The sequence below is a fragment of the Nicotiana tomentosiformis genome, chromosome 11, assembly GCF_000390325.3.
Source record: "Nicotiana tomentosiformis chromosome 11, ASM39032v3, whole genome shotgun sequence".
NCBI classification, from domain to species: Eukaryota; Viridiplantae; Streptophyta; class Magnoliopsida; order Solanales; family Solanaceae; genus Nicotiana; species Nicotiana tomentosiformis.
This window is the reverse complement of record NC_090822.1, coordinates 12,847,430-12,874,824: the sequence shown is the minus strand read 5'-3', so window position 1 is coordinate 12,874,824 and position 27,395 is coordinate 12,847,430. Positions and strand designations below refer to the sequence as shown.

Below are 27,395 nucleotides of genomic sequence, written 5' to 3'. Positions count from 1 at the left end.
AAGAGGAGAAAGGAAGAAATGAAGAAAGGAACATGTCTACTTTATATTATGAGTCAGCATTTTCAACTGTCTTATGTAAAAGCTCGATATTATAATTTACTTAACTACTTTTGAAATAAGTATTTTATATCTCAAATAACACAAATCATAAAATTAAAACTTCGTAATAGAAAGATGATCATTTCTTGAAAAAGGGAGTGCTTTTCCTAATTTGGTATTTACAACTCAACCATTTTCTCTTACATTGACTTCTTTTTTGTTTCACGTTAATTACAAAGTCATACAATCAAACAAAATTCTCCGTCCCCCACAAATCCTATTTCTACATTCTGATTCTCAAAGCAAAGAATCCCAGTTTCTTTTTCTATTCCATTGATTTTCAAGATCACTCTTTTACATAATTCTTGAAAAAATGGCTTCACAAATTTTCCCAAAGGTGAAGAGTGAATCATCGGAGAGTGGTGGTTCTGAGAGTGGAGCTGATGAAAAAGGTGGAAATAACGATAGTTTTGAATATTTTGGGTGGGTTTATCATTTGGGTGTTAATTCAATTGGGCATGAATATTGTCACCTTAGGTTCTTGTACATACGTGGCAAGTACATGGAAATGTACAAAAGAGACCCCCATGAAAATCCTGGCACTGTAAGTTTCAAATATATGTTGCTTTTGCCTTTTGTTACTTAATTAGTTTCTTGTTCCTGGCACTTAAGTTTCTTGATAATTGAGAAATTTTCGAGGGTCAGTGGCGCACCGTTCAAAACTCGGTTGGATAATGGCCCCGCCTCTCTATCCTTCTCGGAGATGGAGTCAGAATTTGAAGCTTATTGGTTCGGGATTGTAGTCCGTTTAAATTACTGGGTTTCTAAATTAATAATTTGTGCATGTTCAATACATTTCTTAAGACAAATACATAGTTTTGGCCAAAGCTACTGGGTTCGACCGAACCCATAAGGCGTATGCTAGCTCCGCCTCTGATCCTTCTCCACTTATGTATCAGGTTTTTGTTTGCGGCAGGGTTTGAATCCATGATGTGCATCTAACCCCACACATTACGACCTGCGCTCTTACCGCTAGGTGGATATGAGTAGTTTGTATCATGTTAAGTGGATTAAAATTAGACCAATAGGATATGGCTTAAATGATGATTAACGAATGGCTATAGAGGGAAGTTTTTGAGTTGTGAGATGAGACCCTTTTGGATTAGTTGGAATCTTTAAGAGGTCGTTTGTTGTGATGGATAAGCAAAAATAATTCTGGGATAAAAATTGAGTACCGCCTTATCCTTTGTTTGGTTACTAATCCTGAGATAAATTATCCCAGGATTAAAAATAATATCGGGATAACTTATGCCTGTCATAGGGTGGAAAAGTAATCCCAATATAAGTTATCCCGGGATAAAGCAGTAAATTGATAATCTCAGATTAATACAACGTACCAAACAGTCAATAAGATCTAATTCTAGGATAACTTATCCTAGCATAACTAATCTCAGCATAACTTGTCTTCAAACCAAACGACCCTTAAGTGTTTCTTGAGTTGGGTTTGCTTGAAATGGTTGTAGAAAATTTAGTGTATGTGGTAATGCAAGATAAGTGCTTAGAGTTTGTTTTAATTAAACAAAGATTCATGTGGATGATCAAAGTTGTCATCTTTATGTTAAGAAGCACAAGGAATCAAAGTGTACCTTCACGACTTAGCAGACAAGTGAATTGATGTGAAGACATTGTTAATGCTTGTGGTATCACAAAAATAGATTTCTTTGGATGCAAATTCAGTCGGAATGATTACATTTTGCGGAAGGTGCAAGTAGCATACATAAAGAATAAAATAAGAGAAGGTCACTTGACATGGATCCTAGGTCGATCTTCACATGTATCGGTCCGTAGGTATGAAAATTGAAACCACAGTGATTGAAGGTGTTGAAGAGGAACTAGGTAGACATAGAAACGCTTGAAAGAGTGTTATCTCGAAAGACCTATAATCTCTTGGAATCCATGCAGATTTAGTGAAGAATAGAGCACAATGGAAGAAAAAGATCATATAAGGGGATACCAATTAGTGGGGTTAAGGTTTAATCATGTTGGATGTTTATTTTAGGTCCTATATTTACTAGGAGTCTTTTTAGTCTTGTGTATAGATTTGTATGCTTGTAGAAAATTTAAGGAATTTTTAGCATTATCTAAAGAGGTGCCATTTGGAACACCTTCTTGAGGTGCTATATAGAGTACTGTTGATGTGGGGATGCTGCTACATATATGTAGCTGAAAGTGAAAGGAAGATGAGTAGATTGTTGTTGCTTCACGAAAGTTACCCATCGTCCTCATTGTCATAGTTTGGGTTACTTTCATGCAATGTACTTAAAAGTCTTTTGCAATTCTCTTTTCTTGTTCAACATATTTTGTGGATGAGTCCTCCCTCAGAAGTCTTGAGCCGAGGGTCTATTGGAAACAACCTCTCTATCCTCACAAGGTAGGGGTAAGGTCTGCGTACACACTACCCTCCCCAGACCCTACAATGTGGGATAATACTGGGTATGTTGTTGTTGTTGTTGTAGTCCTCCCTCAGAACAACTTCTTGTTAATTATTCCGTGTGAACTCTATCATTAAATTTGTTCTTGTCCTGAAATAATTTGCGCAATATAGTGATGTGCCCATTTTCCTGTAAATGCTAACTGATAGATCGGTTGCAGAGGAAAAACAAGTAGAACTTAAAGAGTGAATAAAAAGTAAGAATCCTTGCAACACAATTATGCCTAGACTAAAGCTTTTTGGAGAGCTCTACAACTGTGAGGTCAGAAACGACTTTGTAAAAGATGAGGAGGAACTGGTATCTGGATTATATGTTATATGCTGATAAAGAATATGTGGTTTTCCATTGGTTACAGAGTGCTTGTAGCTCTTTCTAGGAAACACCTAACCAATGGAAAATCACATATTCTTTGTGAATATAACTACTTTTTGCAAGGGAACACCTTTATGTTGCCTGAGAGATATCCGGTTATGTAAACCTTGGCAATCATCTTGATTTTTTCAAATTTTGTCTTCTTTCTGTTTCTTTGTATACCCAGAACTTGCTGGCCATCTTTAGTGGCAATGCTTCTATAGTTCACATGCATAGCCCATTCCTTTCATTCATTGTCAAGCATGTATCGAACAATTGCTTCATAGAATACAAGTATTGTCGTGTTTAATCACAACACCAGGAAAGGAGTATTTTAGTAACCGATTATTTTCTGTACAAGAACGATGTGACTTATGTTATTACATCCTTGTTGCAGAAACCAATAAGGAGGGGTGTTATAAATCACACGCTTATGGTGGAGGAGTTGGGCCGTCGAAGAGTTAACCATGGGGTGAGGCTCAGAACCGTTAACATTGATCCTCTGATCCTACAACATAAATTTGGCCTTTCTTTTAATTGGTACATCATGTACTTCCTGATAATTTTCTTGGCGTATATCCAATGATATTATCTTTTTCTTTTGTCCTTTTCTAGGATCTCTATGTGTTGAGGTTTCAAAATCGGTTGGATGAGTCGAAAAGGGGAGAAGTAAGTGGGACATTCTTTATGCATTATATATCATTAATAAAGATGCTGCTGCTTATCTTTCTTTTGTTAATAAAAAGTTCTTACCACTTAAAAGAGATAGAGTTGTTCAAAATTTTGCTTGTCAACATATGCTGAATATTTTAGGCCTCGTCGATTGATTGTAGATGTAGTTGAAGATAGTATTTTCACTCCTGTTTATTATCATCAGGAGGAAGAGAGACAATGAACATGCTTTTATCTTCTTTTGCTGACATTTTCCTAGTGTTCTTTTGATATATAACAAAGTAACACATTTGTCAATCACCCACAGAAAAGTACTTATATATTGATATGCTCTCTGGTTCATGTTGTCATCAACTAGGTGTATGAATCCATTTCGTCTTTAAATCCAAAGCGTTTCCATCAACTCTTCTATGCTATTCTCTCTCAATTATTATTAATTTCCTCATTGATGGAGTTAGCGAGTTTCATAGGTTATTTTATATTGAGGAGGCTAATACTTGATTGAAAATTTATTGCTGTAAGATTGCTTGTGCTTCGCCTGGTGAGGTCCGAAAATGGATGGAGGCTTTTGATCAAGCAAAACAACAGGTACGACATGATCGGAGTTATTGACTTGATTTTCTTGTTCCTTTGTTCATATATTATTTACATGGTTTTCACACTCAGCTTATTGCATGTAAAAGGTGCTACTCCATTCGCCCTTAAGACTTTAATGCTCTCCACAGTTCTAAACTTTTCTGTGTATAATTGTAATGCTATGTTTTATGGAAGAGAAGGCTTGCACTTTGATCCAATTTGGCTGATTTGACCTTGAACTTGTTAGTCGTGACGATTTGATCTAATTTTAGATGGAACCAGCTGAGTTTAACATCTTTGTTAACTTTCATGTGCCATTCCCCTTGCAAATGTATAATCACTTGAGTTGTAGTATAGCAAATAAAGAGAAGGAAAGTGTAGACAACACATAAGAGGGACTGGAAATTTCTTTTTTCCTCTTTGACCAAATTTTCTTCTTCTACATTTTGTGCTAGTCAAATTAGGTCAATCTTTTCAGGAGGAAGGTGTACTTTTAGTTCATCTACATATGCAAAATACTGAATTTGTGGTTTCTGAGATTAAAGGAAACAACAACAACAACAACCCAGTATAATCCCACTAGTGAGGTTTGGGGAGGGTAGTGTGTACGCAGACCTTACCCCTACCCTGGGGTAGAGAGGCTGTTTCCGATAGACCCTCGGCTCCCTCCCTCCAAGAACTCCCCACCTTGCTCTTGGGGTGACTCGAACTCACAACCTCTTGGTTGGAAGTGGAGGGTGCTTACCACTAGAGCAACCCACTCTTGTCTGAGGAAATTAATACAAAAACAGAATGAGAAAAGTAGTCGTTTGTTTCCTGCTTAAGAGTGCATTAGGAAAGACGACTCTAAATGGATGCTTCTTCTAGCCATTAGTTTTCTCCCGAAAGCAGTTTTTTTAAAAAATATAATTTTGATCCCAAACTACCATAACATCATGCTCATGAAAGAATTTGGCCATGTTACTTTGATTTAACTGTTGTTTCTCATACTGGACTATTTCGTCGCAGGCAGATTATGAGCTTTCAAGAGGTCAGAGTGCAAGAGATAAACTGAAGTTAGAGAGCGAGTATGTCCAGACTGTCTTGTTGAAAAAGATGCTTCTTCTGTTACTTTTCATTGCTTCCTTTCTTATGAACTTTTTCTTTACTTGGACCATTCCATTTCTCGATTCCCTTGATTGGCTGCTTTCTTTGATGGAGGGCATTCCTCTTTATGGCGGAGACGCTGGAAGGGGTGTTAGCTCTTCGACAGAACCATGTCTTCCCGCGGCTGAAGAAGATCCAGGGGATCGGTCCGAGATCGAAAGAGCCTTGGATCAACTTGAATTGGCCACGATTAAAGAACAAAATGATCGCTTGGACGAACAGATTATCCCTATGATTGAATCGGAGAAATTAGGCTTATCTCAGTGAATAGATGATCTCATTTGTATTTGAAGTACCTCTTACATCCCTCCCCTCTTCTATTTTCTTCCTTAAGGTAAAAGACGCAACGATCCGGAGAATGATTAGTAGAAGCCTTACTAATTTATGATTTGAATCGTGTGTATATATGTGCTAAGTTTTCCTCAACTCTTTGACTTGTTACTTGAGCCCATTGTGATGTTGCTTCTTATATACTTGATTCTTTTCCCTGCTATATTTTTAAATAGTTGCTGTATCTCATGTAATTAATTCTATCTGTTGAAGGATTAACCTTGATGGACATCGACCTAGAGTACGCCGGTATGCACATGGTTTGAAGAAGCTGATAAGAATAGGACAAGGTGAGGAGCGAGGGAACTGTTGGTGGTAGTCTGTGAAAATTATGATTTTTGCCTCTTCTAGCTTAGAATAGCTTCTTTTATCTTATTAACTAGTATTTTATTTTATCTTTTATTATGTTGCTTTATAAAATTTTGTTTTTTGATTGTTGTGTCAAATGATGGTGATGCTATCCTCAATATAATCAACCCACAGCGTACTTAATGTGTGAATCTGAACATTCAAAATAAAAATAAATTTGCTAAAATGTTCTCTAATCCATAGGTCCCGAGAACCTTTTGCGCCAAGCCTCAAGCTTAGGTGCCAATGGTGAATCAGATGTGTACTTTGAAGCAGATGGTGCAGATGTAATTGAAGCACATGAGTGGAAATGCGTTCGTACTCTTGATGGTATGTTTTTTCATCTTCTTCAATAAAATAAGTAATATTTTAATAAGCTATTGGATTAGAATTTTAAAAAAATAAAAATAAATGGAGCTTAAATACAGAAACAAAGCTTGGAGAGGAAATTGGCTAACTTTCAGGTTATCATGCTAAAGGAAGATATTAGCTATCTTCCTGGCGCAGTATGTGCTTTCGGATATCTTATTCTTGATTAGTTGTATAAAAGGAAAAGAGAAAATTTTGCTTTAGGATTTTAGAATGATCTTTTTCAGGTAGATCTTTACTTGAACTTTAGAGTTGGAAGATATTTTTCTATAAATTACCTTCTATGCTTCTAAAATATTGCCTTCTTCAAATGTTGTAATTCGTTTTCTAATGTTGTTTCCCACCTTCTTTGTAGTGTAGGTGTTCGGATATTTGAAGATATGGCAAACAAAAAGGTATCTGCCATGTCACTGGATTTACTGTCGTGATTCCAAGTTTATACGGTATTGGGGTGTCTAGACTGCTGTTTATTGGTGCATGTTAAAAGATATGATAAATCTTTAAAAACTTTAACCAATCTTATGAAGGTTACTGTTTAATTGCTGTACTGATGTATGTGATCTTTTTTGTTTATTAAACTATGAAAAATATATATCTGCATTAAATTATCTTAATCTTGGGACGACCTTCAGGATCGAAGAAACTGATCCAGTAGTATATGCTCTTATGACTTATGTTTTCTAATTCCTTCGTCAGTGATTCTGATTTCTGATTAATATGACATCTTGCTGAGTATCACGAGAAAGGGAAGAAGTCATTTTGATTGGCTACTTACTGTAGCATAAGCAAATTGCTTCTACTCTACAACAAAATTATGGTTACAAGTAGTAAAAGGAGACTAAGATGAATTTCCAGAAGCTAATGATTTAATATTCTTGTGGTCCGGCCCTTCCTCGGACCCCGCGTATAGCGGAAGCTCAATGCACCGGGCTGCCCTTTAATGATTTAATATTCTTCTTTGATTAGGTAGCTAATGATTTGATATCAATGAAATGAAAGGTAGATATAAGTTTCTGTCCCTTTCTTTTGTCATCTATCTCTTCATATCTTTTTATGTGAAACATTGCCAAGGAAATTTTTCAAGGATTCCACATTGTCTGGGTTTTATTTATACAGTCAAAAACTTGTCTGACATGCTCATTTTCAAGGTCTTTCATATTATCCTGCGTTTTATTCGTACAATCAAACACTTATCTGGCATTGCTCTCTTCTCCTTTCCTGTAGACTGGCAAAGGAGTTCTTGTCAAGGCCGTTGCTGTTGTCGAAGCTAGTGCAGATACTGTCTTTGACGTGCTTTTGGGTCTTGATCGACGTCGCAGATATGAGTATGTTCCTCCGAATGCTTGAAAGTTGTGGAATTATAAACCACAATCCTGCCTAATAGTCATCTTGCAGGTGGGATACATTAACAGGGGACCTGGAGTTGGTAGAATCTTTGGATGGTCACTGCGATGTTGTTTATGGGACACTTGATCTCAGAAAACTTTCCTGGTAAGTTGCAACCATTCATATTCTGCTTCTTAATGGTGCTGCGCAAGGGTATAAGTTTTGAGAACTGTGAAACACCATTTAAAATCTGATTGAAGAGCTATAAGAGGCATCATGTTGGATGAAGTGGCTGACTAGTATTTCCCCTCTATACGTATTGGATATGGCTGCTTCTAAGATGCTCCTTCTGCTGCTAATTGCATCTTTGGTGAAGGACTAGTAAAAGCTAGTTGAGTCAATGAATCAGATGGGTTGCTGTGCGATTATGCTTTGGCTAATAGGAATTTGTAAATGTAAGCTTAAAGTTAAAGAATGTTACAGTAAGTGACAGAAAAAGAAGAGAAAAGAGAAAGAAGCAAATGAATTGGAAGAACAAGTAGAGAAAAAATTCCACGAGAGGAGTTGAAGATTGAATGTGCTTCGCATATCCACTTGCCTTAAGTTCATTACAGTACTCATAAACACCAAGTTACAGTTAAACCCTCAGTGACAGAAAAAATGGATAAGATAAATGGATAAGATAATTAAAGGCCAAATACATAGACAGCCCCTTAAAGTTGGTCCCAAATTCCATTTAAACACTCCAACTAACACTTGTACCTATTAAACACTTTAACCCAATAGAAGTGTACCTATTGAACACCTCTCATAATGTGTGGAAGTAAAATTAGGCGAGTGAACTGCACGCACGTGACATGGCAAAATTAACGAATAAAAACAAGCCAAGTTGTTTTGTTAATCTAAAAAATGCCTTGGGAAAAAACAAAAAACAAAAAAACAAAAGAAAGAGGAAAGAACCCCACTGCTATTCCCCCTCCCGGCGATGTCAATGCTTTCCGACTAAACAATCAATAGCTTCTCTTTCAATGGAAAAATTCAGAAGCTTGAATGGTCCAATATTAACTCCATTTTCTAATTAAGGTAAACAATCAACATTTTTATAAAAAAAGAATCACATTTTCTAATTAAAAACTTCCACTGTAGACACCGGTTCACCACCAATATCAATATTGCTTTTCTATTTCATACAATTACCTCCATTTTTGCATCAATATTGCCTTCATCTTCTCCGGTGATTAAACCATCTGAGCAAAACCTGTAACCCATTAAGGTCATTTCACTACAAAGACATATTTTTGTTGTGCTTTCACATTAAACCATCGTCTCTTTCGGCCATCATATACACCACCAAATACACTGCATCTTCACCACCATCTCTTGGGACCATTATCGACAATAACCAGACAGTCAATTCAAGACCACCATCCTTTTAACGGCACCTTCACACTACCAGGTCATCTTCAAAATTGTTGCAGTGCTCTCTACCGACGATGTCACCGGCCACTTCTGAAGTGGGTATTAGACAGAGAAAGGAGATACAGATAAAGAAGAAAGGAAAAAAATATTATTATATTTAAGTAGTCACGCGCTCAAAGTTTGGGTAAAAGTCACTTCTTTTGCCACATCAGCGGGTGGGTTCAATAGGTACACTTCTATTGGGGTTAAAGTGTTCAATAGGTACAAGTGTTAGTTGGAGTGTTTAAATGGAATTTGGGACCAACTTTAAGGGGTTGTCTATATATTTGGCCATAATTAAAAGATATTATAAAATTAAATAATGGAGGGCATAAGGATACATCAAGAAATGTTGGGGCTGTGTCCAAGATTGAGGTGTTTAGAGATTTACGGTGGTAAGATTCAAAGCATTCACCAGGAAATAAGAAGGGAATATGGTATCCAAAGAGAACTCCGGTCAGTAAGATGCTTGTTGAAGCTTTATAACACTTTTATGTATGAGAAAGAAGAATGGAAAAGGAGGTTGAGAAGCAGAAGATAGCATTTGGATGGATGATGATTTGCCACCACTCTAGGTTACGTGAGATGGATTCTAGAGAGAGAAGCTCCTACTTCTCTCTAGAATCTAGAAAGTTGGAAAACATGTCTTTCACCAAAGCTGCCTCTTGGCCAGCCTTAAAACTTGGGGGAAGATGTCTTCGAAAGCTGGACGTAGGGCAAGAGCCGCATTTCTCACTGCCTGAGGAGCATACTCTCAGGTGTAAGAGTTTTTTGGACTCTTGTTTGATTGGGTCTTTCTCTAAATGGGTTGGTTCTTCAGAGGCCGTTAGAAACTGGGCAGCAGAGGAATGGAACGTCAAGGACGGGCTGAAAATCTCGCAACTGGGGGACACGCAATATCTCATTCGCTTTGTCGACGAGTCCCAAGCTGCATAAGTTCTTGTTAGAAGAAAAAAATGGTAACTTCCTGAAGCTAGACAGATGGGTGGAGCCTGACGGATGTCTCAACCCTCGTTTCCCCGGAGAAACGATGGTGGTCAACATGGTGGGTCTCCCGGTGCATCTTTGGTGTCTTGACCTATTCAAGAATTGGGGAAATCTGTGGGGGGTTTATCGATGTCACTTGTAGCTTACACGATCTTTCGCGAGTGAGGATTGTGGTGAGAAACGTGGGCAGAATCCCTGTCTCCACAGTGGTGGAAGACTACTACTTGAGCTATAGGGTTTGGTTGAGCCCTGAATTTCGACCTATGTTTATGCCTCTTGTAATGGCGGAAAAAAAGGGAAGATCTGGTAGAAGGGAGAGGAGGGGAAATCTGTCTTTGGAGGTGGGCAAAAGGGGCTCGCCAGAACAGTGGTCTCAGCCGGAAACATCCATCAGATCGAGAAGAGACGGGAAGGTTGAATTTGGAAAAAGAAGACAAAATTTTAATAGGAGGAAAAGACGAGAATATCCATGGGTTAGTGAATCGGGCTGGAAAGACAGATTGGGCCGGTCCTTTTTCAATTTCCATAGGGCCAGCCCAGGTCTCATGAGGAATAGATCTGGGCCTCCACGCATGAGCCTATCCACTTATCCCAATTCTATTCGAATTGATTCTAAGGGGCCTAGAATCTATCAAGCTGCGACTGAAGCGACTCCTAAGCCCATTGGAGAAGTCGCTCCTTCTTCTTGGGTCATTGACGCTCTGTCCAGTGTTGTCGACCTTCCTTTACCAAGCTCCGGCAACCTGCGCTCCTCTACGAAAGCCCCCGCTTCTGGGGCAGCGCCGGCTAAAGCTGGTGGTGCGTTTCTCCGGCCATCCACCACTGGTGGCCCCAGCTCCATCTTTCCCTCCTCTTCTAGTGTGCGTAGCTATGTTGAGATGTCGTTCCGTGCTCCTCCTTCTGGGGAGATCGTTGCGCCTGCCTCAATTGATTTTGGTGCCGTAACAGTAGTCCCGGAAAATCTGCTGCCGCCGGATTCTTGCTCTCTTCTTTCTCGCTGTTCTTCTGGTGTTTCTGGTCTTCCAAATAGCAACGGGCTGGCAATTTTAGTGGTTGGTGCCTCCCAAGGCAAAGGTGGGCATTTTCCGACACCTAAAGTTCCTATTACCAACAATGCTATGGTCGTGTATTCCTCTGGTAAGAGCAAGGAAAAGGTAGAAGTAGAAGATGCTTGTCCTATTGCGGCATTGGGAGGATGGGGGGGGGGTATGTCTTACTGGATGGAGGATAAAATTTTAAACTTGGGGAATTTTTTAGGTGTTTCTTTTGAAGGGAAGGAAGATAGGGTGTTAGAACTGTTGAGGGAGATTGAGCAACAGTCTTTTCATGATGGTGCAGGGAGGGAGTTGGGTCAAGGTGAAAAGCAAAATAATTTAGGGGATGCAGTGGTATACCAGAGAAGGGGCCGGGTGTATGACAGGGAGGAAGGGAGCTCGGCCAGGGAGGGTGGGGGAAATGGGGAAATTGTTACGTATGGAAGTTAAGATTCTTTCATGGACTGTGAGGGGGATGAATGACCCAAACAAAAAGGCCATCATCAAATTGGGAGTTAGAGAGTGGGGTGCCAACTTAGTTTGTTTTTAGGAGAGCAAAATGGAGGTTTTGTCTGATGCAATTGCGATGAGTGTTTGGGGCGGTAATTGGGTGAAATATGATTAGGTCCCAGCAGCGGGAAGTACCGGGGGCATTCTCCTTATGTGGGATGATAGGAGCTTGGAGGTAAAGGAGATTAAGAAGGGAGTGTTCTCTTTAGCAGCTCTTGTTAAAGATAGAGTGAGTGGGGTTGAGTGGGGATTTGGGGGAGTATACGGACCGGTAGGAGAAGGGTCCAAAGTGTCTTTCTGGGAGGAACTGGCCAATGCTATGGGGGCATGGGACATTCCATGGGTTTTAGGAGGAGGTTTTGACACTATCAGGTTCCCAGAGGAGAGGTTAGGGTGTAGTTTGATTTCGAGTATGGAGGAGTTCTCTAACTTCATCAATGATCATTTTCTCATTGATCTTCCTCTGTCAGGGGAAATGTTTGTTTACTTGCTTCAGGGCGCAGGATTCCAATTCAAGGTCTAGACTTGATAGATTTTTGGTATCTCCTTCCTGAGATGAGCTGGTGCTGAATGTGCTGCAGATTGACTTCTGATCATTTGCCTATCTTTCTAGATGGATGCAGAGGGAGGGGGGTGCATGCTCCTTTCCGATTTGAGAACATGTGGTTGAAAGTGCCAGGATTTGGTGACAGAGTGAAAGAATGGTGGTCAAGCTATGATGTATCAGGGACACCTTCATTCCGTCTTTTGAAGAAACTTAAATTACTCAAGAGGGATATTATTCGGTGGAATAAGGAGGTATTTGGGAGGGTGGAGGTTAAAATGAGGGAGCTTATGCATGAATTGAGGGGCTTGGAGAGAGGGAAAGGGGCGAGGGAGCTAGATGAATTTGAGAAAGTGAGATTGGGGGAGGTTAAGAGGGAACTGGTTGAGTTAGCAATAGCTCAGGAGACCAGTTGGAGGCAAAAATCGAGGGCGCTCTGGTTAAAGGAGGGGGATTCGAACACGAAGTTCTTCCACAAGGTTGCGGTTGCAAACCGAAGGAGAAACTTCATAGAGTTCTTAGTAGTGAATGGGGTGAGGATTGAGGGAGAGGAGGAGGTAAACAGGGTCATAGTGTGGTTTTAAAGAGGGAGTGAATTGGAGGCCGACTTTGGGGGGGATTGAGTTCAATCACATAGGGGAAGGGGACAGTGAGTGGCTGGAGAGGGCTTTTGGGGAGGAGGAGATGCACAAGACTGTGTCGAGTTGTGCTGGTGATAAGGCCCACCCCTGGGCCTGATGGATTCTCTTTGGCCTTTTTCCAGCATTGTTGAGACACCATTAAGGGGGTTGATGGAAGCAATTGAATACTTTCACGCGAATGGTGTTTTAGAAAGGAGCTTTAATGCTTCTTTCATTACTATTGTGCCTAAGAGGGGGACAGTGAGTGGCTGGAGAGGGCTTTTGGGGAGGGGGAGGTGCACAAGGCTGTGTCGAGTTGTGCTGGTGACAAGGCCCACGGGCCCACCCCTGGGCCTGATGGATTCTCTTTGGCCTTTTTCCAGCATTGTTGGGACACCATTAAGGGGGAGTTGATGGAAGCCATTGAATACTTTCACGCGAATGGTGTTTTCGAAAGGAGCTTTAATGCTTCTTTCATTACTATTGTTCCTAAGAAGGAAGGGGCGTCTTGCATCAGAGACTACAGGCCTATTAGTCTCGTGGGAAGCATTTATAAGATTATCTCTAAAAGTGGTGTCCAATAGACTCAAGAAGGTTCTTGACGAGTCAGTTTCGTCCTCCCAAAATGCGTTTGTGGAAGGTAGGCAGATCCTGGATGCTACTCTGGTGGCTAATGAACTTGTGGACTCTAGAAGGAAAAATAGAGAACCCGACATCCTCTGCAAGTTGGACCTCGAGATGGCTTTCGACCATGTCAATTGGGAGTTCCTGGATTTCATTATGCTGCGGATGGGGTTTGGGAAAAGATGGAGGGGATGGATCAAGTTCTCCATTTCCTCGGTCAGATTCTCGGTCCTGGTCAATGGTAGTCCGTGTGGTTTCTTTGGCAGCTTCAGGGGTCTCAGGTAAGGTGATCCCCTATCCCCCATGTTATTCATTCTAGTAATGGATGCTTTGAGTAAAATGATGGACCGGGCCGCGGGCGGAGGTTTCTTGAGAGGCCTCTCAGCTCCGATTGGGGTGCATAGTGCCCTAAGAGTGTCTCATTTACTTTTTGCGAACGACACCCCTGGTTTTTTATATGGATCAGTTGTCCTACTTGAAGCAGGTTTTGGTGTGGTTTCAGATAGTATCAGGACTCAAAATCAATCTCAGCAAGTGAGATATTTCCGGTGGGTGAGGTCGCCAACATTGGTGCTTTGTCTAATGTTCTTAGATGTAAGGTGGGCTCTCTTCCCGTTACTTACCTGGGGCTTCCATTGGGTGCTTCGCATAAGGATACTACGGTTTCGAACCTAGTGATCTTAAGGGTTGAAAGAAGATTAGCAGGCTGACAGAAACGGTACTTGTCAAAAGGCGGAAAGGAAGTGCTTATTAAAAGCACCTTATCGAGTATGCCCACCTATTACTTGTCCCTGTTGCAAGCACCTGTGAGCATCACAGAAAAACTGGAGCGTCTTCGAAGGAATTTTCTTTGGGATGCGGTGGATGGAACTAGAAAATTTCATTTGGTGAATTGGCAGACCGTCACTTCCCCAAAAATGTGGGATGGACTTGGAGTAAAAGATCTTAAGGTGTTTAACATAGCTTTGTTGGGGAAGTGGTTGTGGAGATTCGGGGTAGAGGAGCACGCTTTATGGAGGGAGGTAATAGTAGAAAAGTACGATTCCATGGGAGGGGGTTGGAAGACCAAGGCAATTAGAACACCATTCGGGTGTGGCATGTGGAGGAACATCGTGAAGAATTGGGAAGCCTTCAGTGGCAACATCACTTTCAGGGTTGGAGATGGAAGGAGAATCAGCTTTTGGAACCACAAATGGTGTGGAGAAGATACTCTGAGGGTCTCTTTCCCTCACCGTTTTCAGAGTTTCAAATCAGAAAGAATTGATGGTTCAACAGATTCGCAAGGAGCATGAAGGGGGTAGTATGGGACCTCTCATTTATAAGAAACATGCAAGATTGGGAGATTAGGGAGCTCCAAAGTTTGTTGGAACTGCTTTATGGGCAAGACAGGCCCCAGTCTTCTTGTGATTCTTGGAGATGGGGGTTGAGGGGAGATGATTTGTTCACCGTAAAGTCCTTATACCAGAGTATGTTGGTGAGGGGAGGCCCCTTTCCCACACTCCTCGATCTGGATTCCTAGGGCGCCTATGAAGGTGTGCTTTTTTGCATGGCTAGCGGCGAGGGGATTGATCTTGACTATTGAAAATCTGCGTAAGAGAGGTATTACACTCGTTAGTTGGTGCTATATGTGTAAAAGCTCAGGGGAAGAAGTTGATCATCTTTTGTTACATTACCCCGTGTCTTCGGGTTTGTGGAGGGTTATCCTGAATCTTTTTGGTGTTCAATGGGTGATGCCAAGCACAACAAGAGACTTGTTACATAGCTGGGTCGACTTTCGTAGGAGAAGAAGGCAAAAGGCGTGGAAGTTTGCCCCGTTAGCTCTCATGTGAATAGTTTGGGGGGAGAGAAATAGGAGAGCATTTAAGGGGATTGAGTCTCCTTTTTCCCACCTTAAGAATAGTCTTTTATCTTTGATCGCTTTTTGGTGTACTCATATAGCCCCTACTTGTTTAGAAAATTGGGCGTCTTTTGTAGAGAATCATGTTTTGATGTAAATTCTCTACTTTTTGGTATACTTCTTGTATACGGGAGTTTTTCTCCCTTTTGTTAATACAATTTACCTTATCAAAAAAAGATAGCATTTGGATTTGTAAGCAATGTAGAAACAGAATAGAAGAAATACTAGCATCTATGAACAGTTGAATTCAAAAGCTAGGTGATTCCATTATTAGCTAAGATTAAGGAGAACACAAACGAGTGAAGTAATAAAAGAAACAATATTGGTCATGAATCTACGTTGATACTATGGTGAATGTATTATTTTAGGTTTTGTACATGCAACAGCAAACCTTGTTTTCTTGTCCTCTTTGTATGTATAACTTGCTTTCTTGATTGGTGTGTAGTGTAATGTTATCATTTTTTCAACCCTTTTGATATGGATGATTCTTCTCTTTATGTCTGGAGGTCTTTGCAATATGGTGTCCTTGAGTCTACTTCTTCTTTTAATGCATCACAGGTGCTCTTTTGCAGGTGGCAATCTAAGAGAGATTTTTTCTTTTCTCGGAGGTGGTTTCATGGTCAAGATGGAACATATAGTGAGGATCCTGAGCTTTCTCTCTACCAAGCTCTTCTGTATTATGTGCTAGCGCAACTTTAATCACCGTCTATTAGAACTGCTTCTTAGTTTTTAACTGTTTCATTTGTTCTTTTTATATAGAAAAATTGTTGATGAACTTTGAAGTATGAGCTTACCTTGGCTGAACCTTTATTTCAGTAGAAAGACAACATGTGGCTCATATCTTCGAGCTCAAAACTTTTTGTCGTCTTAACTACCTAATCTTAATATTTTGGGAGAACTCATCAGCTTGTGACTCTAGTTTCTTTGTTTATTTGCTAGTTCTCTTTTTTCTTGAATAGGTGGAAAGAGTTCATCCTCCAATTTCTGGTTACTTGCTTTGATCTAGCTTTACTAATAAACTCATTTTTTGCTGGTAAAAAGTAAGAATAATGTGCCTGAATCAGTGCATTTGCTTAAATTTGCTGACACCTCAGCATAAATGCAAGTCTTGTGTCCTTCGTGCAAATTTTATTGAAACTATGTCCGAGAGCTTCTGAAGTATAGTTGCAATTACATGTATGATTGATCTAATGAGTGTTCTGGCAGGATGTTCCGCTGGCACTGGATAGTATTTTTTGTCTTTGAGGTTCTTTCTGTTTGTTTTCTTCATGCCATATTATCTCTAAAGAAATAGAGTAGGATAGAATTTATGTTTTCGGAATTCCAGCCATATCATATGCTGTTCAGCTTGTTTTTATCTATTATGCTTCCATTGACTGATATTTTTCTACATTTGGTGCAGCGATCTTGCATTTTCCAACTGAATACAAGAAGCGGCCTCCAAAAAGTGGATATCGACGTATAAAAATTAACCGTAAGAAACTCCATGTCATTAAAGATCTAGTACTGGAAGATTAATCAAAAAAAGATCTGATACTGTTTCTATCATTCATGAACCTTACTTTTTCTGTAATGGGTTTGTGTGTTTATTTAGTCATGCTGATCCTGGATGCATGATGCATGAGTAACATTATTCTTGCTACAGTTCTCAAGACATTGCTGATATCATGAAAATTTTATGAATTTTGATGTTAGCATTTCTAGATTAAATTTACGATAACCTGCGCATTCTTAAGCGTTGCTGATTGTTCCTGACTAAACTATGTTAAATTGTAGCTTCTTCTTGGGAGATCAGCAATATAAGCACTTCCTCGTTAAATCCTGCGAGATGCCTTGTGACACTGATTTTGGAGATACATTCTAAGCACTGGTTTAAGTGGAAGAATAATGAGTTCTCTAAATTTGAGAGGACATTTCCTTTTGGAATGTTGAGTCAAGTCGCAGGTGGGTTGATTTGATTACCTATGTTTTCTGGAAGCTCATGCCTTGTGTTAGAAAGCCTAATTTCTTCTGCGCTACCCATCCAATAGAAAATGAAAAAAAAAAAAAAGAAGAAGAGAAAAACATAACCTTTATCTGGTGTCTTAGGTGATTCATAGAGCATATTCTTCGTGACATTGATGATGCCTTGTTTTCTTCTGTTCTCTTTATCTGCTTTCGTGTTGAACAAAGATTGAGTTGTTTCTGATTTTGCTCTTATTATGTAATTGAAGTTTATATTGTCTGCTGAACTCTACCTCTTCATATTCCTTTCTGATCTCTCCGTCTTATTCACCAGTTTTCCTTTCTTAAGCAATGGAAAATTAATTCTCTTTTTACCTTCCACATCCGGTTAACAAGCTTTTTTTCTAATCAATGTATAGTTTCTCCTTTCCTATATCTGAGAGCTGTCTATGTTTTTCCTTCCTTGTTTAACATTTGCCAGAAAGCCGCAACTGCTTAAATCACTCTCTCTACCTCTGGTCTGCCCTTAATATTTTAACAAAAGAAAGATTGAAAGAGAGATAACACATACAAAAGTGGGATATGTGAATATGTGTTCGAAGTAGAACGTAAATGCTTTACATTTCCATTGTAGTTTGACAGTAGTAATGAACCAAAAGTCCCTTCTGTCTCTTGTTCCTTTTAACACGGTATTCTGATTTGCTTGCAACTATCTCAAAGGATGCGAGGGGCCATTTATTCACTCTCTACTTCCTGCATGCACTAAACACTTATTTTGTGTTTCCTTCAATTTTACACCTTAGCCTGCATTCATCATCTTCGTATATTTCCTGGAAGATATTCCTCCACTAATGTCACTATTATCCTCCAACGTCTTATTTTAATTATTTGTGTAGGTCTGAAGGAATATGTTGGAGCAAATCCCGCACTTACATTTGAATCATCCACAGTAGTTGTTCATTCAAAAACATCTAGTGTTTCTATATCAAGCAATGAGCTTGAGGATACAGTGGGGTCAGATGAATTCTACGATGCAATAGGTGACGAGTCCTCATCATCAGATGAAGATAGTGATGATGAAGTTACCAGTAAGAAGGTTTGTCATTTCTCGTGTTCCTCCGTCGATCAAAAGCTGTGGATTATTTCCGGAGACTGCCTGCTTTAATTACCTTGCCTTTGAACCCTTTATTTACTTCTTTGACAGGACAAAAAAGTCAAGCTAAAAAACGTTTCATGGGCCATAGCAAGCTTGGCTTTAAAGAGGACATCAGGTATTAAATGCCGTTCTTCTCATCCTGATTAGTTTCTTCTTTCTTTCTTCTTATTTTTTCTCGACCCCTACATTTCTTGCTTTGGTGTATCGTATGTGGAAGCATCTATGTAGTCCTTCATCTTCATGATCAATTACTCTAAATACGGAGCAGATCATGAATGAGTTACCTGAGATGCTACTTCTGAAGAACTTTAGTCCTTATTTTCAAGGACCAATTAAAATTAAACACGAAAGATTTTTTTAACTCAAAAGAATCTCCATAAAAGGGGCCTCAACATTTGCGACAGATGTGCTCTCTGTGAAAAAGGAAGTGAAGATGTCTACCATCTGTTCTTTTGCTGCAGTTTCACCTCCCAACTTTGGAATGTAATGTTCAGTGTCTTGGGTCTTAGTTGAGCAATTCATAGAACAGTCAAGAAGTCCTCTCCTATGCCGGTACAGGAAAGGTTTAGTAAAGGCTTGAACTTTGGTTTGGAACACAATCCCTACGACAATATGGTGGTCCATCTGGAAGGAAAGAAATAGAGGAATTTTTTAAACAAACAAGAAATCCGTGATCACTGTAAAGTTTAGATGTATCTCTCTACTATCTTTTTGTTGCAACATGGCTGTAATAACTGATGTAAACAGCCTCTCTACTCCCTCGGGGTAGGGGTAAGGTCTGCGTACCTACTACCCTCCCCAGACCCCACTTGTGGGATCACAATCGGTTATTGTTGTTGGCTGTAATAACTGATGTACATCATTTAGATGCCAATAAAAAATTTTGAGCTAAGTACGCAATATGTGATTGAGGCATAGTTGTTATATTACACTTGCTGTAGCTATTCTCTTGCTGTAACCGCATACACTTATTGCTGGATATCAATAAAAATACCTTTATCTATCCAAAAAAAAACAAACAGAAGCATTGTTTTTTAGCCTAGACCTGAATGTTTAGTCTAGAAGTCTGCAAAGAATTCAAACACCTTGCATAATTCACTCTCTTACTATGTACCATTTTTGCTGGAGCAGAGAGTAAGTGGTGTGGGGTCACTTTTATGAACATTCAGGTGTAGGGCAATTGTGTAGTCTTTAGATGATACTGCTGTTTATCTTTAGTTGCTTTAAAGTCTCTTAAACAACTTTATTAAAACATTTTGTTCAATGTCTCATGCAGCACCAGACATTAATAAGGAACTAAATCCTGATGTACCTCCATTAACTCTTGATCCAAGTCAGTTTAATGGTACCATGCGGCAGGGGAAGAGTGAGAGCGACTCTGATTGCTGGTCTTCGCCAAGTGGTTCTGGGTTCATGATCAGAGGGAAGACGTACTTGAAAGACAGTACAAAGGTAGCTTTTCAAACTTGAATAATTATTTATTCGAATATTTGGACTAAGTTTTCACTTGTGGTTATACTAATGCTGGAGATGTACAAGTTTCAGAATTTTTTTCCAGCTTTCTAATTAATCACAATAGTCACCTACTTAGCAGTGTTCAGGATAAAGAAAAGCAAAAAGGCCTAGGGTATTATTTCCTCATAAAGCATTGCACCTTTGAACAATTAGTTTTTTATTTATTGTTCATAGCCAAGGCAGAGCCATCTTTTAAACTCCTTGCTTACCTCGTAGTTTAAGTCATGGTAGTATTTGCTTGCATAATTGATAACTGGTGTTGAACTTTTATTTGGCACAAATAATTTCCATTAAAAAAATTAAGCTCGATTGAATCATAGTAATCGCAATTTTTTCAAGGTCACTGGTGGAGATCCCCTGCTCAAGCTTATCGCAGTTGATTGGTTCAAGGTGGATGAGTGCATCACACAGGTTGCTCTGCATCCTAAGTCTCTTGTTCAGGTAAAGAAGATCGCTTATTTCCTGCATTTTGCTTCTCCTCTTAGATGAATTTATAGTCAAATTAATAAAGTGAATAAATTATTATATTCTTCACATTAATGTACCATAGACTGAAATTTTTGCTTATCTAAATTTCTTCAAATCTTGCTGAGAGGATATGCTGTTGCTAATTATCTCCTATAGTAAACTGAAGATGCAATCGGATGGCTCCTCATATGGGGCTAACACTGGGATAGATTACGCTCAGATACCTGACTCTTTTAGGCGAATCATTCTTGACTCTTACATGATTATTGAACTACTTGTAGTTTTGTCTCTTTGAAGTCACTGCAAACTTTGTTGTATGATGGAAAACTTTGTAAAGCTTTACATATTTAATTGAAAGGCAAAGAAACAGAAAATACATGAAAAGGATAATGCCAGAACTCACTTTTCTAGCTTTTTATATTTGGTCATGATTAATGATTATAAGTATTGCTGTGTGCATTATCAGTTTGTCCCCTGAGCATCATAGAATAACACTGTTTCTTGCTAGTGTAATTTATTCCTCATTATAAGGTGATCAAGGTAGGATTTATAGAGCTTCCTTGAATTAACTAGTAAAACAATGTTCTTAACTGAGAAACATTCGGGCACTGATCGCTAGTTTTTGCACTGAATCATATTTCTCTATCTGATCTTATTTCCTGATTTTATTTAGCTGCTAAGCATATCCATTGCTAACAGTGTTTTCTTAACTTCAGTGTGAAGCAGGGAAGAAACTTCCATTCATCCTCGTAATTAACCTCATGGTACGTCTTTTTCCCTTTTCCCTTTTCCCTTTTCTAGTTTTTAATAAACCATGGTATACCAAGCACTTTCTAAATTTATTCATAAGATTCTTTCTCATTAAGTTTTTCATATGATTTGTTTCATTTCAGCTGTTTCACAAAAGATTTGAAAATTACAAAAGCAGTTTTTAAAGGAAAGGACAGAATTTGGGTCGTTAACCAGAAAATGCAACCTTGTTGAATAAAAGTTCATTGCAAGAAATGTCGCTGATTCTGTTCTGGCTTGGTTTTCAGGTTCCGGCTAAACCAAATTACAGCCTGGTTCTTTATTATGCTGCTGACAGACCTGTAAATAAGAATTCATTGTTAGGTAAATTCATTGATGGAACTGACTCTTTCCGTGATTCAAGATTCAAACTGATTCCAAGCATTATTGAGGTATCACTTACTTTGTCAGGAGCAAACTTCTTTCTTTATAGACTCTTTGCTAATTGCTTCTGATAACAGGGATACTGGATGGTCAAGCGTGCCGTGGGAACTAAAGCTTGCCTATTGGGAAAGGCAGTAACTTGCAAATACCTTAGACAAGATAACTTTCTGGAGGTTAGGTTCCAAGTTCATTTTCTTGACTTAGATATAACTTGTCAAAAAAAAGTTTCTGGAGATAGATATTATAGGAAAAAGAAGAAAATATTTCTCTTGCGCCCGGGCTTTCTTGCATGGCTTTGCTGAACTACCGAGCTCAAGTGGCTTTCCTTCAATACATATGCTTCTTCACTGATTTAATTCTCAAATGGAACTTCATGCATGCAGATTGATGTGGACATCGGTTCATCATCTGTGGCAAGAGGTGTTATTAGTCTTGTACTGGGATACGTCACGAGCCTTGTTGTTGATCTTGCTATTCTAATAGAGGTATGTCATTCTTCTTCTCCTTGCGATCATGGTCCATCTGATCATTTCTTACTGAAAAAGGAACCCGGTTCAATAGGAGTAAAACCATCTAACTCATCAAGTAGTTTAGAATGAACCACCAAAGGTAAGTACCACTTCATCCTTAACCAGAGGTCTTGGGTTCGAGCTCTGGAATGGTGTCGCCTTTGGTAGGAGGCTCTTTACCCCCCAAAATCGGACTTCCCGGCATGTGTTCGGATTAGTCGGGCTCCAGAGGAGGCATAAAAAACCGGGTGGGAAACCAAAAAAAAAAAAGAAAGTTCTGAATGACTACTTTATGAAATGCTAGACCATTTCCAATGTTGTTTCTGGCACTTATGTGTAGCTTGATTAATGCTCTCTCTCTCTCTCTCTCTCTTAACAATGCACAGGCAATAGTGATTTTGTTGTTTCCCTCTCCCACCATTGAAGTTTAAAATACTTCCAAACCTAAAACACGATAATCGTAGATTACCTAATAATACTAGAGATGGGTCGTGTATCAACTCAATCATTCACTATCAAGCCAAATAATAGGAACAAACGGTAAAAAGAAAAGTGAAATATTCTGAAGCTGCTATGTTAAGTGAATGCCTGTGTAAGACACATTTCATGTTAATAATGAACAAGTTCTCGACATCCTGGTTTTACATCCGTAAATAGTACAGTTGCATTTGTTATTCTCTAACAATTCATGTCACTTGCACATGATCATGTTATACACACATTTGCAGGCAAAAGAAGAGGCTGAACTCCCTGAATACATTCTTGGAACTGTTAGATTAAATCGGGTGAAGGTCGATTCTGCTGTGCCATTGGAGGGCTGAGGATTCTTTCGTTAGTCGGGGCTATTAATCCCCTTGAAATCGAATATAGTGGAATCATTACTATTAATTTGTGTACTAAAATTGATATCCCAACTCATTTGGGACCAAGGCGCAGTTGTCAAATATGATATACCAAGAACAGCGCAAAATCGCATGTTGTAGTGAGAAAACCTGATTCTTGAAACAGAAGTTGTAACTCAAATGAATGTTGTAGTGAATACTCAAAATCCCTATACTTTTCATGACAGATATAGTGTTTGTCACTCCTTTATGTGAAGTATTAAACATCAAGAATAATTGGGCTTACCCACGGACACCTAAGCCTTCTAGGCAAGTGCATAAAGAGAGAGGGGAGGTAGCTTCCCCAAGAAAGAGATTATTGGTTTTCTTGCTCCCGCTTCCTCATTTTTTGTCCGCGGCCGAAACTATTTACATCAAGTAGCTGCAAAAGTGTATAAAATTTGTATATATTTTGTGTCTAACATACAGAAAAGTATATATACAAAAAATATATATTTTCGATTATTATTTTGAGAGCGGTTATACAATATAATTTTTCCGGAATAATTTGTCTCGCCCCATAATGCAACCTAACTCCACTTATATGAGCTTGGTAAAATATAACGTCTACTTCACATAAAGGAGGAAAGTTATAGTAGGTAAATAATCGCGTAGTTTAATCTATTAAATAACAAAGAATTAGCCGATAATGGTCTAAGCTCATAAGTAGCCCAAATCCAGGTTGGTCTCTTGTATAAACTATTAAGATCAACATTTTAGATTCAAATGTAGAATTATGTTATGTTTTGAAGTTATTTTTATTATTAAATAATTGATATGTTCCTCCATTATATTAGCAAACATGTCACATATTAAGTGATTGAGTGATCCAAAAGATTTGGTATATGTCTCCTTTAATTTATTCCCCACTTGAAATTGTATGGTCAAAAGAGTTGGTGAAAAGAGGAGTTTACAAAACCTATAAAGAAGAAAAAAGAAACGGAATAATTTGCCTTTTCTATTTGCTGCTAACATCACTTTATTCATTTTCACCTAATGTTTCATATTATACCTACTTTTTATTTGCGTAAATAACCCTTTTATCTAATAATTAATTTTGAAAAGCAAGAAATTTCCAAAGGTCTCACCTTATGCAATGTTAGAAATTCGGTGAATAACAGATCCGCCTAATACTAACTTAAATATTAAGCTTTTTATTTTTGACAAGATATATAAACTCGTGACGTGCGCTTAACCTACAAATTAAGTGTGACGGTCTTTTCACTGAATTAAAACGTTGAAGCCAAACATATTTGTGATCTGCTTAAATATCCATTTTAGTTTTTTTTACATTTTTTTTTTTAATTGATTGTGTTTTTTTAAACTTTTTGGATGTTGGGTTGTGTTTGTTGTCCACACATACGTTTGTTTCTGCACCCACTAATTTTGACAAAATCACAGATTTTAGTGCCGATCTTTACCCCACCAGTTTCTCCATTCAAATTGAAGGGCCACTCTCAATACCAAAAACAAATTCCTTCAAATTTCATTTTCTTTTCTTGAAAGATTAAAAGGTTGAGCTCCAAGTGCTATGCTGTCTAACGCAAATTTTCTTATAAGAGCTATCAACATTTAAAGAAATAAATAAATTACTATAATTTTTATAACAGGGAGCGGTATAATTTTTATATTTATACGTACTATTTTCGTTTTACATACACATATAATATAAAATATTGATAAAGTCGTGTCTCGTGACACTGCTTGGATAATGTATATTGTCCGTGGTGTCTTGTATTGTCAATATGTTGTCTCATCCAACCAAATTGTAATGAAACGTTAAATATGCTTGTAAGATCACTCAAACTAAAAATCTCTGATCAATTGTCACGTAAAAGTTCAACAATTTTGTTGTGTATTTATTTTTCTTATATTCAACGTGACTTTGTTTTATACTTATCGGTAGCTTATTGTCACGATCCAAAATCTTAACTTTTCGTGATGGCGTCTATCTGAATACTAGGCAAGCCGACAACCTCAATAAACTACAATTTTATTTAAGTTTGAAAACATAATATTTAAAGTTAATACAAAAATCTCATTAATACCGACATAAATCACTCCCAAAAACCGGTGTCACTGAGTACATGAGCATCTAAATGATAATAAAATCTGACTGATAAAAATATTGTCTGAAAATATAGAACAGTACAAAGACCGGAAGGAAAGAGAGTCAAGGTCTACGGACGTCAAGCAGCTACCTCGATAGTCTCCAACAGATAAAGTTTTGAAAACTAGCAACCGCCGTATCCGGAAGTATCTGGATCTGCACACGAGGTGCAGGGTGTACTATGAGTACAACCAACTCACCAAGTAACAATACTAAATAAAGAACTGAAAGTAGTGACGAGCTTCACAACTAAATCCAATTACAGTAATTTCTAACATAAGAAGGTAGGCATGCTTTCAAGTTCAACATTTAAAACTCAAACAGTAATTTCATATCAAGTTCGACCGAAACATAAGATAATATCTTTCAAAAATTTTCAAAACAGTGATATATGACAACTGAAGTGCAACAATAATGAAATCAATGCATCCTCTCAGAGCAACAGTCATTCAGTCCTCCCATTCATTCCAACCTCACAATCACTCTTTCCTCACGGTCACTCATTCCTCTCGATCACTCGGCACTCGCACTCAGTAGGTACCTGCGCTCACTGGGGGTGTGTACACACTTCGGAGGGGCTCCTTCAGCACAAGCACTATAACAAACAAATCATGGCATAAATCAATGAAACATGCTACGACGTGCAGCCCGATCCCATAAATACCCTCACAATCAGGCTCTCGGCCTCACTCAGTCATCAACCTCTTCAGTCTCTCGGGCTCTCAGAAATCATGATAAGCAGCCCAAACAACGATGATATGATGCATCAATAATGAACAATAGAGACTAAGATGTAATATGCAAGTAAAATCGTGATTGAGTACATAACAGTTATTTAACAGATAATTCAACATGTACACGACCTCTGTGGGTCCCAACAGTGTCAACACATAGTTTAAACATGATTTATAGTTCGATTTCTCTAATATGTGAAATATGTACGGATAACAACAGATTATTCAACTATACAGTTCCATAAAATTTTATCAAGTCACAATTCCTACGGTGCACGCCCACACGCCCGTCACCTAGTATGTGCGTCATCTTAAAACCAATCACATATCATAAAATTCAGAGTTTCAAACCCTCAGGACCAAATTTAGAACTGTTATTTACCTCAAACCGTGTAATTCTTTAATCTACTATGCCTCTGCCTCGCGAATCGGCCTCCAAACGCCTCGAATCTAGTCACAAATAATTCGATTCAGTCAATATAAATTATAGGAATAAATTTCATATAAAAATATTAATTTTTTCAATAAAATCTGAAATTGCACTCAAAAATCATCTGTGGGGCTCAAGTCTAGGAACCCGACAAAAGTTACAAAATCCGAAATCTCATTCAACCACAAGTCTAACAATATAAATTTTACCAAATTCCGACATCAACTTGACCCTGAAATCTTTAAATTAAACCAAGATGATTTTCTAAATTTTCTAACTTAATTCACCAATTATATGTTAAACACAACCATGGATTCGATAATTTGATCAATATTGAGTTAAGAACACTTACACCGTTGTTTTCCTTGAAAATCTCCCAAAAATCGCCTCTTCCCGAGCCTCAATTCGTCAAAAATGGAGCTCCATTTTGAGAACTTAAACTTTCTGTCCAGACCTTTCTTCTTCGCGAACGCGGCCACTGCCTCGCATTCGCGAAGCACAATTTTTGTACCGCCCAGGTTTCCTCCTTCGCGAACGCGGCACCTGCCTCGCGTTCGCAAAGCACAATTTTTGTCCCGCCTAGGTTTCCTCTTTCGCGAACGCGACACCTACCTCGCGTTCGCGAAGCACAAAGTGCTGCCCAAAAAGCTTTCTACGAGAACATGAGGCCGTACTAGCGAACGAGGAGCTTCCTTTGCCTAACCCTACGCGAACGTGTGCGGCACTACGCGATCGCGTAGGCTAATTGCTTAAAGACCCAACAGACTGCTCCTCTACGCGAACGTGAGGACCTTGTCACGAACACGTAGACCGAAGACCTCAATGCTTCGCGAATGCGGGACCTACATCGCGAACGCAAAGGCAATAATCCAGCAGCACTCAAGTTCCTCTACGCGAATGGCGGAGCACCATCGCGAACGCATAGAAGGAAACCAGACACCAGAACATCTGAAGCTTCGGCCATCTTCCAAATCAAATTTTCAATCTGTTAACCACCCGAAATCCACCTGAGGCCCCCAGGACCTCAACCAAATATACCAACCAGTTCCAACACATCATACGAACTTAGTCGAAACCTCAAATTACATCAAACAACGCTAAAAACACATATCATACCCCAATTCAAGCCTAATGAAGCTAAGAAATTCTAAC

The 27,395-nt window shown here is 38.8% G+C and overlaps 1 protein-coding gene across 3 annotated transcripts; it reads left to right on the top strand.

Moving 5' to 3' along the window:
* On the top strand, positions 1 to 23,156 carry LOC104114573 (protein ENHANCED DISEASE RESISTANCE 2). Of its 3 annotated transcripts, XM_070188481.1 has the most exons (23): positions 166 to 491; positions 577 to 643; positions 3,280 to 3,354; positions 3,498 to 3,551; positions 4,077 to 4,142; positions 5,139 to 5,197; positions 5,820 to 5,896; positions 6,159 to 6,284; positions 6,684 to 6,718; positions 7,548 to 7,648; positions 7,719 to 7,814; positions 15,896 to 15,960; positions 16,726 to 16,797; positions 17,100 to 17,267; positions 18,164 to 18,363; positions 18,472 to 18,538; positions 19,700 to 19,875; positions 20,278 to 20,379; positions 21,123 to 21,170; positions 21,444 to 21,587; positions 21,657 to 21,752; positions 21,963 to 22,064; positions 22,817 to 23,156. In XM_070188481.1, exons 2-23 carry the CDS (start codon positions 602 to 604, stop codon positions 22,907 to 22,909), a joined length of 2,064 nt encoding a protein of 687 aa, XP_070044582.1. In that variant the 5' UTR covers positions 166 to 491; positions 577 to 601; the 3' UTR covers positions 22,910 to 23,156. The 3 variants fall into 3 exon arrangements, with proteins under 3 accessions (XP_009623347.1, XP_070044582.1, XP_070044583.1); XM_009625052.4 differs by having other exon boundaries at positions 1 to 643; XM_070188482.1 differs by lacking the exon at positions 577 to 643.
* The last annotated feature ends 4,239 nt before the right edge of the window (positions 23,157 to 27,395 follow it).